Source organism: Phaseolus vulgaris, chromosome 5 (assembly GCF_000499845.2).
Source record: "Phaseolus vulgaris cultivar G19833 chromosome 5, P. vulgaris v2.0, whole genome shotgun sequence".
NCBI classification, from domain to species: Eukaryota; Viridiplantae; Streptophyta; class Magnoliopsida; order Fabales; family Fabaceae; genus Phaseolus; species Phaseolus vulgaris.
In genome coordinates, this window is record NC_023755.2 from 38,876,456 (window position 1) to 38,895,784 (window position 19,329).

Below are 19,329 nucleotides of genomic sequence, written 5' to 3' on the forward strand. Positions count from 1 at the left end.
TATAAAAATATTTAAGCTTAAATTGTACTATAGGTTATATAATATTAATAAAAATGAATGAAAATTGACAAAAAAAAATTATAATAAATTGTAAAGAACTAGGTATATCATATTATTACATATAAAAATACTTATCTTCTGAGGAAAACCAATTGTAATTACCAATTCCACTTAAATACACAAAACTAATAATTTTTGCTTTCAATTTTTTATTCGTTATACATAATAAAAAAATTGTAAGTATTTTCATAATAATTCTCTAAATTCCAATTTATTTATAGCATACAAATTTATAAATAAAAAACCGTACCAGCTTGTATAATTTAAATAAAGTAAAATTAAGAATTTATAATAAGGGATCATTGTGCCTAACATTACATTTTCAAGATTAAAATGGTTAATAATTTATAATTTTAATGACCAGTTTACTATTTTATTTGTTTTAGCTATAAAATTGTTTGGTCTTTATTTAATCTTGAACTCCATTAAATACACAGTAGATTCATAAAACAATGAGTAGTTTTCTTCCCCTTCTTGGAAAGAAATGCACATTAAAGATTTTGACATGTTTCTTTTTTATGGGCAAAAAGATTGTGACATTTAATATGGACACATACTATACTATGAATATTTGATTTAATGTTATCCAATTAACTAACTAAATAGACCATTATCTATTGTACATGCAGATTAAGACATCTTCTACAGTTAAAAGAACTTTCCAATAAAATTACAAAATTTAACTTTCACTAAAAATCATCAAATAATTATCAAATATAAACCAATTTTTAGATACCAAAATAATTAGTTACAATAATAATTAAATTAGAGACCATTTTAGAAACTAAAAAAAAAAAATTTAAATTGGTATCTAATTAGCTACCAAGGTTTTAACTTATCAATTATTTAGATTCTAAATTTGTTAGCAAAAAGCTTGGTTGTTAATTAGATACCAATTTAAAAACAAAAAATTTATTTAGTTCCTAAAATGGTCTCTAATTTAGTCAGTATAACAACTAATTATTTATTGTCTTTAAAATAAATTTTTATTTCATGATTTTTTTTAATGATCATCAAATAAGTTATAATTCTCATTTCTTGTAATATTTACTATTTTTTATCGTATGTATTAAATATATTTAAGGGTGATAAGTAATATATAATGATAGAAATAAGTAAAACAAAGTATTATTTCTCATCAAAATTTAATGGACCCAATATTTCAAATAATGGTTATTTCTTTCAATGAAGCAAGTCACATGCAATATATGCTTTATACTAAGATCATGTGATTCAATCTTTTAATGCACATGTGATCTACTTTTTTAGATTTTCCAATCTAAGTGCTTCGTGAGGTCACAAAAACTTTTATATATAATCACTTAAACTTTTATATATAATCACTTTTATTATTAACTAATATAATATAATGGTAATTAATATTTTTCTTTCGGGAATTAAGAAAATTAAGGGAACGAGATTCTAATCTTATAAAGGAAAAAATAGTTTTATTTTGTAAGAATAATAATTTTGTTGTTATTTTGTAGGCGTATTTATGTAGCTATGTTTAACAAATACTTTAAATTGTTACTATCTAATTTAGTCATAAAGATTACTTCCTATTATTTTTATTTTAAATATTATGTTCTTCTTTGATACTTAGACATCAACCCAAATGCAAATGTTATTTACTAGTCAATTTATTGAAAGTAGTTTTTGTTTTATTCTCATTAAATTTAGTTGAAACATCTATCTATTTCATCATTATCTTTGTTTCTTTATTATCGAAATGTTAAGCACATGTTTCACCATTCTAAAAGATACTTCTTTTACAAATTGTGTCCTTTAGTTTAGTTCTTTATATATTTTTTATATTGTTTATAATTTAGTAAATTATTTAAATCCTTGCCATCAATTTATTTTATATTACGTGCAATATGCATGTGTGAATATATTTTATATTTTAAATAATTTATATATGAGTTAAAATTTCAATGAATAACTTTATCAACACTAAAAAAATATGTGAAACAATCAATGTAATCATTTAATAATTTTTTTTATTATAGTACAAGAAAATCATGAAATAGAAACTAATTTTAGAGAAAAAAATAAATAATTATTATAATAACTAAATTAGAAACTATTTTAGACACTAAAAAAAAAAATAGTTTATAAATTAGTCTCTATTATTGTTTAAATGGTTTCTAAATTGATATTTAGTTACCCGATTTTGCTACCAAATTTAGAATATAAATAATTGGTAGTTAAAACATTGGTAGCTAATTAGATACTAATTTAAAAATTATTTAACAATAATATAAATTAATTTAGAAACCAAAAGTTTTTTAGTCTTTAAAATTGTCTTTAATTTGGTAACTACAGCAACTAATTATTTTTTGTCTCTAAAATTGATTTTTATTTCATGATTTTTTATTTTAGTGCTAAGTGAAACTTTGAAAAATAAACTTTTAATTAAAATATAATTATTTTAATTAAAAAAATACTACTTTTATTAAAAAAAATTATTATTTAGCCCTTAAAAATTGTAGTCATCCACAAATACGGGACATAGCTATATGTATATACAGAAAAAAAAAAAAAAAAACTAAGCATAAATCCTTGAAGTTTGAATAACATAGAGTCTGTTTCTTTAAGCATTGAACAGCCAAATCTGAAAAGTTATGTTAGGGTTCTTCTTCTTCTTCTTCTTCACTGTGCTATTCATCATGTGATTGGTTAGGGTTTCAGTTTCACAAATGAAGCAAGCTTCTAGGGCCACACAACCCTAAGAACTTGTGCCAACTGTCCTAAATGGCTATGAATATTATTATTAAGTTTGAATATGTTGATTGGTTAATTAAGGAAGAGGAGTACAAGAAACATAAAACACAAAAAAATGAGAAGCAGAACCATTAATTAAGAAAGATGAGTTTAGGTTATGATTAATGTAGAGATTAATAAGTGAGGAAAAAACTTATTTAAAATATTATCAACTCACTACTTTCATTCCATCTACTATTAATACCTAATCAAAGAACTTAAACCACACTTAATTATGAACTTTTGATCACACTAGATAAATAATATTATGTATTATCTATACTATTATATAAAGATATTACATAATTTTAGTAATTCTTTGATGTCACAATTTTATCTTTTAATAAATAACTATTTATTTAATAAAACAAATAATTATTTTTTTTAATTTTCGGCAATAGATTTTCTGGCATATGCCTTTACTTGTTAGGCATAAACACAGCAAATAGCACAAATCTTAGCAATAACCAAACAAATATTGGTGGATCATCCAAAGATCCAATTGCCAATATTATACTATAATATCTTGTTTTAATTAATAATCAATTAAAGAGGAAAAATAAATAAAAGATGATGGAAATATTTATTAAGTATAACAGATTGTATTTAAATATTACAGGATTTGTCTTGGCCATTGAATGTGTTAAAGAAAATGAAATTATTTAATTAGAGTGAATTGTATTTATTATTATAAATAAAGTGTATAATAACAACACTGGCCAATCATTCCTCTCCCTAAATATCTGTCTGTCAGTATTTAATAATCATATGGGTACCATTTTTTTCCTTCTACTTCAAAAAAAAATGAATATATATATAATATGTATATATATTTTTCGACAGGTATCTGGTAGATGCGTTTGAGGTATTTGCATGGTTACAGATAAATGTTTGGTTTTGGATTTTTGCAAAGTCCTATTATAATTCCTTTACGTATCCAACTAAATTTTGAATCCAATAGATTGTATGAGGATGATTGTTTAATGCTTTTTTGAGTTTGGTTTGGTTGTTCCTTATTTAAGTTGAAAGATATTTGAAGGTTGGTAAGGTGCTACTCTTTATGTATAAGGATTGGACCACTCCTTAAGTGGTTTTTATTTATTTATTTTTTATTGTTGATAAAAAAAAAATATTTTTTATTTTGATGATTTACAGATTGAAGGATTAGGATTAGGTTGAGTGAAAAAGGTTTTGTTTTATCATAAAAGTCAAATAAGTAAATGTATAGACACGTTTCATTAGATAGCAACAACAATATTAATATAATACACATCCCAACTATTTCGTGCCATAATTTTATTTGCTAACATCTATACCTGTCAAAACCCACAATATTTATACCATTATTTAATTTATAAAAAGACAAATAATATACCTACACTAATTAATTTTATAAATATATATATATATATATATATCACTTTTCAATGGTTATTATTAAACGTTTATTTAGCTGAAGGTTTTAAAAAGAAGAATTCTTACAATATGGAAAATAATTTATGTTACCGTCCCATCAAGAATAACTATAATACCCTTACTTAAAAAAAACTTCATAATAAAAATTTGTTATATACAAATACACATATACGCATTCTTCAGAAAAATATTAAAATAAGTTTCTATATTGTTCTTTTTCATGTTCAATTCGTAAACTTCCATAAATATATTCTCGTGTAACAAGTTTAATCAGAATAAAATTTATATCAATAACAAATTAAAGAATAAATAATTAAGAATTTACATAATATTTTGTATACTTTAACTCATAAATTAAGTCATAAAACATAATTTTTAAGTGTATTTAAACATACATTTCTACGTAAACATAATATTCTATCAAAAATATTTATTAACATCCTAAAAAAAAGTGCATAAACCATATTTTATCAAAGATTAACATTTGATTTACTTCAAATCTTTCAAGTTTGCATCTCATCCTTATATTTTAAAAAAATATAGTTTTCTTCATCCCGAACTGAAACTATGTGATTTTAAAATGGATCGTTAAAGTTGCTAATTATTACTTCTTTAATGATTGATTTAAATTGTATGCTTTTAAACATACACACTCAATGTTTTTGAAAACTAAATTCAATTATAAAACTCACAAAATATAATGCGAAAAATAGTTGTTTATTTTAAAATCAAACTAATGATAAAATTTAATTAATTGTAGTTTTACACTAAAAGTAAGAAGAAAAATGTAGTTTTTTTTTTCTATTGCTCCCGTGCTAAATAGTTAAATAGAATTTGAGTTTCTTACAAAATTTTTTGCATGAAATCTAACCCACGAATGATCTGGCTTTATTTATATTTCATTACTTACTTTATTTATTATTATCATTCATTGGTTATATAGATTATATAATTTAATTATATTTTTTTCCTTCTTTTTATAAAAAAAGTTGAAAATTATTAATGAAAACAAATAGCTCCTTTTGTTGAATCTCTCTAATAATTATGCATGCTTCAACTCTAGATTATTCAAACCTATTAATTAAAAATAACTATATATTCAAATGTGAAAATAAGAAACAAATTTGTTTAATTTTGAATGAGAAGGTGCCCTAGGAATGAAGACAAACCCTCAGGCACGTTATAATTAAAATAATGGATAATTTATAATAACAATAATAATAATAATAAATAAATAAATAAATAAATAAAAAATAATTGGGGTGTTTATTAATGATTGTTAGAGTGTTTTATCTTTGTTCGTCAAAACCAACGAAGGAAAGTAAGAAGTGTTCGGCAACGATGACCAACTACGGCGCAATTCCAACGTCTTCTTCACCTTCCACCAACCTCGAGTTCATCTCACGCGCCAAGCAGCGTGTCAAGGAGGGGCTCGCCACGCGCCGCCCATGGAAGATCATGCTCAACCTCCACTCCTTCGCCCTTCCCGCCGGTTTCTCCGACGCCGTGCGCCGCGTGAAGGAGAACGTCGGCTACTTCCAGATGAACTACGCCATCGTGGTGCTCGTCGTGCTCTTCCTCAGTCTTCTCTGGTATCCAATATCGCTGATCGTGTTCGTGGTGCTCACGGTGGCGTGGCTCTTCCTCTACTTCCTCCGCGACGAGCCGCTCTTCCTCTTCGGCCGGATGATCAGCGACCGCGTCGTGCTCGTCGTCATGGGCGTGCTGACCGTCGCGCTCCTCCTCCTCACCGGCGCCATCCCCAACATCCTGGTGGCTCTCCTCATCGGAGCCGTCCTGGTGGTGGCGCACGCCGCCTTGAGAAGAACCGATGACTTGTTCTACGACGAAGAAGAGGCCGCCGCTCGCTTCGTTCCTCCTCCTCCTCACTCCGGTGCTCCTCTTTCTTGATCCTTCCGCTTCATGTTTTTCTCTTCTCTGAATTTTGTTATTCGGTGAATTCAGTAAATAATTTTAGGTTCGCTTCAGCTTCTTCCTTCTCTTTCAGTTTTCTGTTATTTTTTTGCCCTTTTTGTCAAGTTTGGATTTTGTGAAGCTAAAGATGTTGGGTGCTATCGATGAAGTGAAATTCATTGCTTTCGTTTCATTGAATTCAATTATAAATTTTTTCCCTTTTTCTTTCTGTCATATCTCATTGCAAAGAGGGTTTTTTTCCCACTTTTCTTTCTGTGCATTTCACTTACCCAGTTGACAAAACAGTAATGAAATGGCAAAGTTTAATTGGGGCTTAATCAGTAATTAATTTTTCTTAATTATTCTGTTAATGAGTTTGATGAAATAGTTATAGCAGTAGATTGATGGATATGTTGTATGATTTTAATACTTTTTATATATTCAACGAAATAGATTGAAGCCTTTTATAGTAAGCATGTGTGCCATGTGATGACATTTGCGTGTTTTTCTCTCATTCAAGTCTTTTAATCATGATATATAATAAAATAGGATTCCTACATTGTTTGTTACGCAAATAGAATATGATTTTCCTTATTCTGATTTAAAAGAAATTTTGAGTAAAAAATAATGGGATGGAATAATTTACCTTTCGTTTTACTACTATCCACCATTCCATTAGAAATATTATCATTATTTTTGTTATCAACTTTTTCTTACACAGTTATCACCACTTTTATTATAGGTGCCATTATTGTTATTATTACTGCTCTCACTTTGGTTCACCAATATTATTAATTATATTATTGTTATTGCTGATATTATTATTATTAAAAAAATCGTGTTTCGTTTAGTTATATCATTATATTTGATCGTATCATATTATATCCTAACCATAGCCTAGATGTTATTTTGATGGAAAAGATTTCTTTAGCATTCAAAAAAAATAAAACACATATACACAAACCATTATAAGAATATAATAATTTTTTAAAATTAAAAAATAAATAAAATATGATTAAAATATTAGTTTATTGGTATGTAAAGTGTATGCATTTTACTGGTGTTAACATATCAAATCAGGACCCTATTTTGATATTAAAAAGTTAATTACAAAAGAAAAATATAATTTTTGTTCAAAATTAAAAGCAGCTTATAATATTAATCTCCAATTAATAGTAAGAAATATACATTTTAACCTTTACATTACATAATAAACATGTAATTACAATTAATAATTCATTGTATATTTTAATTTTATAGTAAAATTACTATCAAATTAAATCAAATAGACGGTTGAGCAAATTTATGCAGCAATTGACAAAGATAACAGTTTGATATTTTAAAGATTTTTATAATAGCAATTGAAAATACCTAATTAAAAGGGAGACACCTGCTTTTCAAGTTCAAAGTTCTTACACTAAAGGAATAGACAAGAATAAAACATTTTTCACCTTCATAATTAGGAATGAAACTTTCCCACGATAATTAATATAAATTCAATAATTTTCAGGTCGTAAAGAAAGAAGGTATATTGTTTTAAAGAAAAAATAATGATAACTAAACATGTTTATATTTGAAAATGAAAAGTCCTTTTGTTCCAATCAGCAACTTAGATCTAAGTGGCTCCGTTGAAATTGGATCTAGAACAAACCTTACATCCATTTATGTTTGTGTCGGTAGCCTTTATTATGGTAGGCAAGTCTTCATTCTAAAAAGGGTAGCCTTTATTTGGTTTGAACAAACAGTTAGATATATTTACAAAAGCATCATAATCAAACACCTGTCTTTGCTCAATATTTTTCTTGATCCGAGGACCAGACTATGCGATAAGCACTGAAAATATCACTGCAAAACATTTTACCACCCCATTTTCAAAGTGTCTGAAGAAATATGCATATTATGATATGATGCTGTGGAGAAATGCAATGATAAAACAATTCAGGATGCCAATCTAGGCCTCAAATCCAAGCACCAACACTTGTAATCCGATTTTGACATGGCATAGAGCTGATCTGGAGTGAGGTTCTCAAGTTCCCTGGATCTCCAGCTATCAGGCACGCAAACAATGTTGTGACTCGGTGTTTCATGGGCTTCCTCTGGATGAATTTGAGCTCGTATTCTCTTGTATAGTCTCATGACAGAAATGCAATCTTCATACGGATCATGAGTGCCGGATTGGATATCATAACTGTAAAGCAAAAACACAACAAAAAATTATTGAGAGCAGTTAACTACCGTAATTTAAAGATTAAACAGGTAAGTATTGATTGAGGATGCATACACACTGCAGTAACTTTGGATGCTTGTAAGGGAAGATGGGAGAAACTGGATTACTTGTTCTTCCAAGTAAAAGCCAAAAACCAATTCCGCAGCTTCATTTTAGTCAAATACATTTTGTTTTAAAACAAAAGAAAAATGCTCGTAAGTTCTTAAATTTGGATTTTCGAATGGAGCCGAATTGATTTTTAGTTGGTTTTAAAATACTTTTATCTGAATTTAAAAAAAAAAGGTTTTGCTTTATGATGGATTTTGGTAGGAAGAACAAGCAATTTAGTTTCCCCATCTCTCCTCAACCATCCGTGTAAACTGTCATCACTAGAACCCACCACCTCCCTCATTGCCACCAGTTTCCCACTATGGTCACCATTTTACACTCGTTATCACTGTCAGACCACCACTGTTGTTCACGTTAATCAATCCACCATGGTCCTCATTGTTGCTGCTCCCCAGTCAGCTATCAATGTTTTTATTATCACTGCTACCACCGTCATTACTATAACCACAGCAACTACAACAACGGACTTCATCACCAGTTACCATCACTACTTATAACCACCACACCTCCTCCGCCACCACCTCCACTATCACCCCTCTGCACTTTCAACTGTTGCCAGTCAAACCTCATTTGCCAGCAAACAGACCCAGATAGTGGTCAATCATTTAGCATAGGATGTTTGGATTTAAAATTCGGTACCGAAACCACAAAAAATTGAAACCAAAAAATAACTAAAAACTTGTTTTAGTTTATAAAATTTTATATTTACAATCACCTTGAACATGTCCTTCAAAATTAGTTTATTCGTACTGAATATAAGAAAGTATTAATCTCCAATTTTATTTTATTTTAGTATAGAGAGAAGTATCATTCATAGAATCTATAAGGATCCTGGGAAAATTGAAATGGTAGTCATTGAACAATTGTACATACAAATGGGGCCGATTAGATCATGCCAATTTGATTTTTAAAATAAAAGGAAAACTTTAAATTGGAAGAAGAAATTTTAAACGGAAAAAAGATTGAGTTAAAAATTAACTTGCCCAAGATATGTTCGGGTGAGATACTTGAGCGAATGGCTGACGAAGTTTGTCTTCATCAAAGGACGGTACTTTGCAGTGTCTCTTCAATGCACAACATAAAGCATAGGCAAAAGATGAGTGCTAATAATAATTAGAATAGTATAGATCTTTAAAGTCTGGAAACTTGTTTAGGATAATACCGTATATATGATGATAATAAAAAGGAGAAAAACAGAAGAAATTCAGGGGATTTCTAACAACTGCTAAGTTCATCATCATGATAAATCCTTAAAGCGGTGATAAAAAAATTAGTGCAAGACAGTGTTGTCAAGAATAATTCTGTCAAGCAGGATTTAACAAAATTTCAGTTATTAAGAAGAATCTACCTTAGCATATGATCAGGATAATTCATTTTCAAGCAATCTAAATCGTGTGCTAAGTCATGCCCCACAAGAAGCCTGGCCTTTCCACCATTTAGTCTAACTTTGCCAATGGATTCTCCATTGTATAGCATTTGCAAAATCTTTTCTCGAACTTCATAAAGGGGCATGGCATTTCTGAGATGTTCTTCTGTCAATCCAGTTATATCATATCTGAAATATCAAAACAAAATCAACCCCAACACTCACTTTTCTATGAGAATAATGCTTTATTGGGAATAAAAGTAAAGAAATATGAAGGATAGAAATAAAGGATAAATGTATTTAAAAAAATAAGTTGTCTTGGATTGATAAAAATAAGAAGGAAAAAGTGGAGAAATTTGCCTCATTTGTTTGGATGAGTGAAAGAGAGAATGAAAAAGTAAATAAATTGTATGAAATATCCTTGTACTAATTTAATCCAAAAAAAGATTATTTTTCTCTATTATTTTCAACATTAAATTATTTATTATTTATATTATTTTGTTATACAAATATTAGTTAATTTTTTAAGAAACTAAAAAGACAATGAAAAATAGACATCATCTCTCCCCTCTATTTCGTGCCAATTTAAGAGGAGGATCCCATAGGAAAGACTTCCCTCGTCCCTATTTCTGCTGTCAGAAAAATAGTGAAACATTGATATTTCTATCCTATATACCTCCTTTTCATTTCCTTCTCCCTGTCAAACCTAAAACAAGTAATCTGTAAAAGAAAAGAAAACAATGAAACAAATTCAAAAGTACCTGTAATTGGTAACAGGTATTTGAGGTTGTACATATGAATGAAAGATTAAGTTCTCATCCTCATCAACCAAGCATACTCTTGCACAAAGTTCCAGAGAACCATCACTTCCACCACCAACCATTTCACAGTCCATTCCAACTGCTCCTCCGGGGCCCCAGCCAGCATGGTTTTCATCAGAAGAATCTAGACAGTCAAATTGGGAATCTATACAGGGCAGTTCTCGTGTTCCCTGCAACAGTTCAACAAACAACATAAACTTCCTAATCCTAACAGATAATAAAAGAATATACAAGAAACACTGAATGTAAGCAGGTTCCTTTGATTACTTAAGGTGAACGGTAACATAAGAAAGCTATTTTTTCATAAGGTTGTCAATTATCAACTTACTAGACGAGTAGGGGCAGATAAGCGACATGTTTCTCTGTGAGAAACGAGAGACCCGGGACTATCAAATAGTACCAAGCAAAGTTGACAGCCCCGCTGAGAGAAAATCTTTGAACAAACTCCTTTTGGCAAAGGACCTAAAACATAATTAAAAAAGGAACAAGAAAAAATAAACAACGAGCATAAAACATGGAATCAATAAATAATGTCGACAGCACAGATTGAATACAGAAATGACTAACCAGTAAGATGTTCCCTCAGAGACTCAAAAGATTTGCAGTGCTTTTGACAGACCCCACATGCAGGCTGATGGACGGAATGGTTTGAGGTTTTCATGTGCTCAGTTAGATGCTCTTTCTTCTTGAATTGTTTATAGCATGCCGGGCATTTGTGTCTGTAAGAAGAAAAATCAACTATTTTTCAAACGAACTACGCAAAGGAATAAAAAAAGAACAACACCGAGTGCACTGATTCAATATATATTATTCTACTCAGAACCATAGTACATTCCATCATTCACTACACATCGCAGATACGCATTAGTCACTGTAAATAGCAAATTCAGGGAATCATATATTTCAGAGATACTCATTAGCTCCCACAAACCGATTGAAAACTAGATAGAATATTCTCTCACACAAGTGAATCCTCTAAAGTGAAGCAGAGAATAAAATGCAGAAATAACCAATTTAAAAACTCAATAACTTTGAATTTGATTCTATCATCCTCCTAATTTCATTTTCCGATCAATGGCAAAACGGTGATCAATCATGATAGAAATAAAACAAACGAAAAATTGAAAGCGAGGCGCAGCAGATTGACCTTATATTAGGGATTTGAGTTGAGTCCGCTTCGGCGTCCATATCAAATGGTAAATCAAACGCATGCAAAGCGTGGTTTGGTGTGGCGCATATACGATGGAACGTCAATAGAAGAATCCCAACATTTTCTCGTATCGTCGGGCACACGAAAAATTCAGCTACCCCAAAACCCTAACCCCACGAAGGAAGAAGATGCAACCACTGCTTTGAGTCAAAACGCACCGTGCTACTGTGCAAGCAGCAAGTGGAGCAGTGCTCCCAACCAAATATCACAAATCAAATCCTGCTTTTGTTTAATTTTAATTTAATATTCAAATATTTCAGTTTCAATCCCTTTTTGTTATTACAAAAACATTTTTTACAAAATAAATAAATAAATACTTACAGCAAAAAAAAGTCCAATATAAAAATATACTGTGTATTTTTTTTAATTATTATATATTTGTTATATTCGTACTTTTAACTTTTTCTCTAAACAAATTTTAATCCAATCATTATAATTCTCATCATGTTTTCATATAATAATTGATGCATTCCGATTACTGAAAATTATTCCAACGTTTAAATGAAAATTGTATTTGTTTGGTGTAATTATGTATGGATAATCGTTTTAAAAATTGAAATTGTATAAACACAAAAAAGCATAAAAGTTAAACCATTAGATTTTACCAAAAATATAAAAAAAAGACAAAGCAATAATGATACCATACTTGATGAACAGATACCTCTGGATTCTGAAAACTTGTAGCAGTGTTGATTTAATGCAACATGCAACTAAGATCCATGAAAATGTTGCCCCCGAGGATAACGTGTATAATCCTTAACAAGAAGCCAAAACAAAACCCAGAAACAAACATTTGACATGCCACTTGATCACCCTTTTGTCATCATCAGCCAACCAGGGTTTTCTTTGTTTCACATGCTTCATATAATGACAGCCACCACTCTGCCATTTTCTGTTGCCAGTTGAAACAACCAGCCTCAGCCTCAGCCACAGCCCAAGTTTGTTTGTTTCTTAAAAACAAGGATTATGAAAACACATGCATTGGGGAGAGATTTGAACCAACCATACAAAAAAAGCTTTTTGATCCATTGAATGAGCATAGTCTGATGATCAAAGGTCATTAAGCCACAGGGCTAAACTTTCATTGAAGAATTTCAAAAGCTTCTATATTACTTACCCTACTTTAACACTACTACCATATACATATGCAGCATGAGATTAAATTGCAGAGAAATAGAAACATAACTACCTACAAATTGCAAAATACTAACTAAGGCTTAGCATAACAAGACAGCAATCTTCGTCGTGAATTGTTTTAACTGTAGTCTCTTCACATGTTGCCTGTCCACTTAGACAGACTTGTTGCTTTCCCAATAGCCAAGGTTTGTACTCAGCTTCCCACAGAAAGCTTCCAGTGACTCTTACAACAGGGGACCGCCGTTGTAATGGCGCTGTCTTTGCTTTACCTTTCTGGCTAAAAAGCAAAATCAGCCACTCCGGTTTCCTACATCATAACTGGGAGTTGAAACATAATTTGGGTCCATAACCGTGTCACCATCCAGTATTCGCAGAACCTTGAACAAACAAGACAAGAATGCCATCAAGATAAAGTGGGAGAAACCAAATGTGACGTAATATTAAGAAGGGAACTTTAAGCCTAACTCAATCTTATAAGCCGGCAAGCCGGTTTTATGAGGTTGAATTAAGCTTAAATTTCGCTTCTTAATACGTAATATCAATGTGTAAAGTTTGTGTTTCGCATATTGTAAGCCATTGCTGTTCTTGGTTCTCACAATAAAAAAAACCCATCAAGAGTGAATTCGGAAAAGTTAACTTTCAGTTCAGCAGGACACGAGGAATTCCTTAAAGTCCCCCAATTGACAGTTGGATTATAAACTATAAGCCTATAACTTCTTAAATCATGTTTTATTTTGGGAAATATGTATGTAATGTAGCCCACTATGGAAAACATGACAAAACATAAAATTTGTTGAACTTTCCTTACCTGAGACATGCGTGGTCTAGAATAAGGATCTTTCCTTATGCACAATGAGGCAGCATGCAGCATGCAATAGACCTCATGCTCCGAATAGTGACTTCCCAACCTTGGATCAATCAGTTCGTCAATGGCATATTCTTCTAACAGTGGTCGTGCCTGTTTAAACATCGAATGCTCACATAAATGATGTCATTGCCACAATTAAACTCGTAACAAATTAGATGTTAATATCATTTGACTTACCCACTCAGTAAGACACTGCTGTCCCTTTGGCCTATTGAGATCCACAGCCTTTCGCCCTGTAACAAGTTCCACTAATACCACACCAAATGAATAAACATCAGCCTTTTCAGTAATTTGGCCGCTTTGAGCATATTCAGGAGCCAAATACCTACACAGCACCATCAAAGTTTAGTTGAATCGTTCATATTGTGCAGAGTAACAAGACAATGAAACTAGATAAGGATTAACACACTGCATACCCAAATGTTCCGATTACTCTTGTTTCCACTCCAGTGTCACCATCAGGCTGCCACCTCGCCAGTCCAAAATCACCAACCTTGAAGAATTTAACACAACTTAATTAACTGAACTTTTTGAAAGAAAGATATGAAGCAGTGGTGCTTTTCATATGTAAACTATAAAACTGCTGACTGCATAGCACAAAGCAGGTGACACAACTCATACCAGTGGTTCAAAATCATGAGTGATAAGAATGTTGTTTGGCCGCATGTCACGGTGGATAATGCAACCCACTCTGCACTCTTCATGAAGATATCGCAACCCTCGGGCAGCTCCAACAGCAACTTTTTGCCGGGCAGACCATTCTAATGGTTTTCGTTGTCTCCCTGATAGAGTTCCAAGTAATGTCCAGTTAACAAATCAAGCCAGTATCAGTGACATGCAACCTATACTACATGATTGCAATCATTGTATTTAATGTGAAAATAACACAAAATATTTACATATGATGCATTACTAAGACAAGATAATTCCTACTCCAACCAATGGTTTGGCGGCAGGCACATGAAACTCTTAAGAATCCTCTCAAAAGGATAAATGCATGCTAGTTGAAATATGTATGAAACAAAGTTTTATCTAGTAGAGTCTTGGATCTCATTAGCTTTACAAAAATGAATCTACCAAGTCAAACCAGATTCCCACATATTAGATGATGCATACCTTTTCCAAAAACTAGGACCTGGACCTTTCACAGACAACATGAATATGCATGTTAATGAAGTTCAAGCCAATTCAAAAACATGATCTTGCCACAAAATAACTTAGTCTGAAAGCAAAGGAAATTACCATATAAATGAGAATCCAATGATCCATTGCATATGTACTCATAAACCAATAGCCTTCTCTTATCCTCTATACAGAAACCAATCAACATAACAACATTTCGGTGCTGAGCACAGCTCAGGACTTCTACCTCTGAGCAGAATTCAAGATCACCCTGAGAACTAGCCAATTTATGTTGCTTCACAGCAACAACTTGTCCATCTGGTAGAACCCCTCTATGAACAGATCCAAATCCTCCTTCTGCCAAGAAATTGGCTTGTGAAAACCCACCAGTGGCAAGCTCCAATTCAGCATAGCTGAACCATCGGGGAGGTTTTCCAAAAACAGGAGCCTTGTGTTGACAGACTGAACACAAGGGAGGTGGACCAGGTGGATTATTTCTAGATAATGATATTGCTTCTCGTACACTCCCACTGAAATCTAAGTCAGTCTTATAGGTTGAGATTTCAATTTCAGCTTCTCTATCAAGTCTCGAGAACTTTTCTAGCAAAGCTCTAGTAGTAGACAATTGAGTCCTATTATGACATCTCTCGGTTCTTTCTTCCTTAGGTTGAGATGATCGTTGATGCAGAAGTAAATCAGTGATCCATGGCTGGAATCTCAAGCTTGCTGAAGAAGTGGACAAGTTTTCACTGTCTGTGTCTGATATAGAATCATCAAGTTCTGGATTTTCTTTGATAGTTTCCTCTTTTTTGGACTCACTGTTTATCTCAGAGATGAAAAATGGCGAAGTTCCTTGATCAGAGCTTGAAACCGACGAAGTACCAGCTTCAGTTGCAGTGAACGGTGTCCCTAGCTCAGGGCTGCTAGATGGAGTGACAACTGGACCTTTTAAGGAATTTAAAGAATCATTCTTGTTCTTAGTTTGTTTTCCAAGCAACTGATCTTGTTCAGAAGGTAGTGAACATAATTCTTCAAGATCCTTCTTTTTTTTTCCAACCAAATTCAAGCGGAGTACCTTAGGTTGCGAACGCTTCATAACCACAATGTTGCACTGCAGCTCTTCCATACATTGTTTTTCCTCATGTTTGAGCTGTCTGTACAAAGAGCAAAATCGAAACACCAACAATTCATATTGAATTATAATCACATCAATAAAATAGTGAAACCAGATATTAAGAGTTCATCAAGTTTGTTTCATATTATACTAGCATGCCTTTAAATGGGAAAAATATGATAGAAAATTACTTGTCTAAAACTACCCAATTGGCTTGGGCTTTCTTGGCTTCCGCAGCCACTGCTCCACAGGGTGATCCAGAAACAATTTTAATCTTCACATTTATCTGTTAAATAACTGTTAGGTTGGCATATAGATGCAACATTCATTATGAGACATTCTTACATCAAGGCCACTGACCTTGTTAGGATCATAGACATCATGGAGTTGAAGGATCATTTGAGAGCAAGAGTCAGTGATATCACACTTCTGTTCTGAACTTGATGATCCCGAAGAAGATTTCTTATGACCACTCGCACAATCACCGGAAAATCTTGGAAAACCCCATAATCTTCTGCCTACATATGTGCACAGAATAAGGGAAGAGTAAAAACAATAATAACGGAGTAAATGTTCTTGCATAAGAATTTAAGCTGAAATAAGAGACAAACACACAGCAATAGTACATAACCATAGTCATCCACCACAAACAAGAAAGTAAACAAAATTATCAGGCAAGGGGTTATATTACATAGCAATAACTAATGTCTGACAAAGGAGCACATAGATAAAGAAAATAAGGCAAAAATTGGATTACCCGAACTCTGTGAAGGTACAACCACTAGCAGTGTAATGCAATCACCAGGTTGCACAACATGAGTTAGGGACCAAACAAGAGCAGTTTTTGGAATTTCCTTTGATGCCTTAACGGCAACAATGACCTTTTCCGCGTCATCAGAACATATTTCTTGCTTTCCTCGCTTCTGCTGTTCTCGACTCATCAGCGCCAGTAATCACACAAAAAAAATGTCTTTCTCAACAGATGTCACTAGATAACCTTCAAACCCAGATGTTCCAACATTCTAAACAAAAAGGGGAAGAAACACAAGGGCATGTTCAAGATCACTAGTTTACTCTCTCGTTGTCAAGCTCCACTAGAAGTATAATATATAACCACAATGCAACATGCCTCCAAGCAGTGACCGAACAACCACTGACAAGACTCTTTTAACCAGAACTCAAGCCTTCAGTGCTACAGAATGACAAATAAACTTTTTTACCAAAACCATGTTACCTAAATAGAATCAAATCTGTGAAGAATCAGGTACCTTTTGGCTCAGAAAGCAAGATGTTGCATCCCCAAGTTTACTAAATACCATGCATCTCAAGTTTCAGAAATTCTAAAGATTTAAAAACACTGCACACAAAAGCCTATGAAACAATCTTGTACAAGAGTAGAGAGCTACAGACACTAGCTGTGCTGTGGAGTCTTCAAATTTCTCTTTACAAGTCAAAACATTTGGCTTCAACTAGTTGGCTTTGCTTCTTATGATCCTCTAGAGAAACTCCTGTGAAAGATTCCACTACAGAAATAGTGACATGTCCTTCATATATCAAGAGTTTGAATCACTATTGATATGACTAAAGGTAGAGGGGTCTTCTAGTTCTCCGGGTCATTGAAAGCTCAGTATCAATTTTTATCCTGCACAATGCCAGAGGAATCAATTTTAAAAGTTGGAAATAGTGGTAATAATAACATCAATAATGCATAGAGTCTAAAAAAGAAAAAATGCATGCCAGTATGAGACATACAGATAAATAATCACTAGCAACTACCATTTGATTGCTTAGGAATACAAAAAATATGATCTGGGTAAAAAAAAACAATAAGAGAGATCTCTGGAAAAAAATCCAAAACTTTCTTTTTCTCCATTATTGTTTCATGCTCGAATATGATATGTCAATCTCCGGGACAATGAACATCCAGCATAAAATAACAAAATAAAACAACAGCAACCAAAAACAAATAATAACACACACTTTGCTGTTTATGCTTGTCATGATATATGACATAGCATCAGAACCTGAAAATTTTCAATGAAGACTGGCATAGATAAACCTCCTTAACAGTAAGAAGTCATCAGTATGAAAATAACAGGAAAAAAAGAATCAAAATCAAAACCTAACCGAATAAAACAATATTTGCATTCAAGCATTAACCAAGAGAAAAAAGTGTAAAGCTCAAACTATTGTTTTCAAAAACTAAAAGAGATAAAGGATGACAGATTTTGACCCTTTTACTACAGTTCACACAAGTTAGAAAAAGTTCAAAGCTTTGACATTAAAGTTTCTTGAATATTTTGCCGCAATCTTCTCTTACATTTGGGTGGTAGCAGAATTCACAAGAATGAAAAGAAACCATGAAAATACGCATGGTTGGACAACCCAAAAGATGGAAGGTTTTCAGACATAAAATAAAATGGAAAGAAGGAAAAAATGGTTCTGGAGAAGAGAAGAGGTGGGATTTGTTGGTTCGAGGAATAGAGAGATAGGGCGAAGCTGAGACGAACTAGTATTAAGTAGCATTTCAAAAACTTCTAAGTGTAATTTATTACTATGAAGTGCAATGGTGTTGCAGCAATGTGGTGTAGAAGATGAAATGCACACACATGACATGGGACATGACATACTTTGAACACAGAGAGAGAAAATCGGTTTTGTGTGCAGAGCAGAGAAAGCTAAGCTGTAAATCGCCGTCTACTTGTGTGTCCGATTTGTCATCTGTGATTATTTCTGATATAGCCTCTCTTTTCTCTTTTTATATATTCATTTCTATATATATATATACATAAGTTGAACTCTTTTATCATAAATAATGTTTATTTGAAAATAGGATTAAATAAATATTATAAGAACAGTGCATTAACACACCCTATGATGTGATAGTATAAGATAACCGATCTAAAGATGTGATCTATAATAAAGATAGTACTAATATGTAATTTTTATTTATTTATTCAGTCTCTCTAAAAAATTTAATATGTATTCTATAAAATAATTGAACATAATTGAACATAATAAAGAAATTTAGACATAATGTTTACATTAACTACAGTTGCATTTTGCTAAGGTTTGGTTCTATTAAAAAATTACAAATATATTAAAAAACAAATTAAAATGAGAAATATGATTAAAAAGGGTGTACTTTACATAAAAGCTTGTATCAATTATACCATGATAATGTAACTATGGTTTATTTGAAG

The 19,329-nt window shown here is 31.7% G+C and overlaps 3 protein-coding genes across 7 annotated transcripts; 1 reads left to right on the plus strand and 2 right to left on the minus strand.

Annotated features, from left to right (window-relative positions):
* Nucleotides 1–5,494: 5,494 nt before the first annotated feature.
* Nucleotides 5,495–6,346, plus strand: LOC137835871 (PRA1 family protein F3-like). The gene has a single exon (XM_068644611.1). It carries the CDS (start codon nucleotides 5,512–5,514, stop codon nucleotides 6,148–6,150), a length of 639 nt encoding a protein of 212 aa, XP_068500712.1. The 5' UTR covers nucleotides 5,495–5,511; the 3' UTR covers nucleotides 6,151–6,346.
* A 1,509-nt stretch (nucleotides 6,347–7,855) lies between these two features.
* LOC137835865 (uncharacterized) lies at nucleotides 7,856–12,550 on the minus strand. Of its 2 annotated transcripts, XM_068644601.1 has the most exons (7): nucleotides 11,823–12,550; nucleotides 11,243–11,394; nucleotides 11,004–11,137; nucleotides 10,616–10,845; nucleotides 9,837–10,043; nucleotides 9,472–9,552; nucleotides 7,856–8,341 (listed from the first exon to the last, which is right to left on the minus strand). In XM_068644601.1, exons 1-7 carry the CDS (start codon nucleotides 11,861–11,863, stop codon nucleotides 8,092–8,094), a joined length of 1,095 nt encoding a protein of 364 aa, XP_068500702.1. In that variant the 5' UTR covers nucleotides 11,864–12,550; the 3' UTR covers nucleotides 7,856–8,091. The 2 variants fall into 2 exon arrangements, with proteins under 2 accessions (XP_068500702.1, XP_068500703.1); XM_068644602.1 differs by lacking the exon at nucleotides 9,472–9,552 and having other exon boundaries at nucleotides 11,823–12,130.
* A 340-nt stretch (nucleotides 12,551–12,890) lies between these two features.
* On the minus strand, nucleotides 12,891–18,880 carry LOC137835864 (inactive protein kinase SELMODRAFT_444075-like). 4 transcript variants are annotated; one of them, XM_068644596.1, is made up of 11 exons: nucleotides 18,757–18,880; nucleotides 17,395–17,768; nucleotides 16,884–17,318; nucleotides 16,487–16,644; nucleotides 16,318–16,412; nucleotides 15,133–16,166; nucleotides 14,512–14,672; nucleotides 14,307–14,383; nucleotides 14,068–14,215; nucleotides 13,831–13,980; nucleotides 12,891–13,399 (listed from the first exon to the last, which is right to left on the minus strand). In XM_068644596.1, exons 3-11 carry the CDS (start codon nucleotides 17,065–17,067, stop codon nucleotides 13,313–13,315), a joined length of 2,094 nt encoding a protein of 697 aa, XP_068500697.1. In that variant the 5' UTR covers nucleotides 17,068–17,318; nucleotides 17,395–17,768; nucleotides 18,757–18,880; the 3' UTR covers nucleotides 12,891–13,312. The 4 variants fall into 4 exon arrangements, with proteins under 4 accessions (XP_068500697.1, XP_068500699.1, XP_068500698.1 ...); XM_068644598.1 differs by lacking the exon at nucleotides 18,757–18,880 and adding an exon at nucleotides 18,447–18,731; XM_068644597.1 differs by having other exon boundaries at nucleotides 16,884–17,768.
* Between the last annotated feature and the right edge of the window lie 449 nt (nucleotides 18,881–19,329).

Coding starts and splice junctions, on each gene's coding strand:
- LOC137835871 (XM_068644611.1), top strand. CDS start 5,512: ATGATTGTTAGAGTGTTTTATCTTTGTTCGTCAAAACCAACGAAGGAA.
- LOC137835865 (XM_068644601.1), bottom strand. CDS start 11,863: ATGGACGCCGAAGCGGACTCAACTCAAATCCCTAATATAAG. Junction 11,395..11,822: donor ACTCAAATCCCTAATATAAG/GTCAATCTGCTG, acceptor TTCTTCTTACAG/ACACAAATGCCCGGCATGCT. Junction 11,138..11,242: donor TCTGAGGGAACATCTTACTG/GTTAGTCATTTC, acceptor ATTATGTTTTAG/GTCCTTTGCCAAAAGGAGTT.
- LOC137835864 (XM_068644596.1), bottom strand. CDS start 17,067: ATGAGTCGAGAACAGCAGAAGCGAGGAAAGCAAGAAATATGTTCTGAT. Junction 14,673..15,132: donor ATTGGATTCTCATTTATATG/GTAATTTCCTTT, acceptor GAACTCTATCAG/GGAGACAACGAAAACCATTA. Junction 13,981..14,067: donor AGCAGTGTCTTACTGAGTGG/GTAAGTCAAATG, acceptor ATGTTTAAACAG/GCACGACCACTGTTAGAAGA.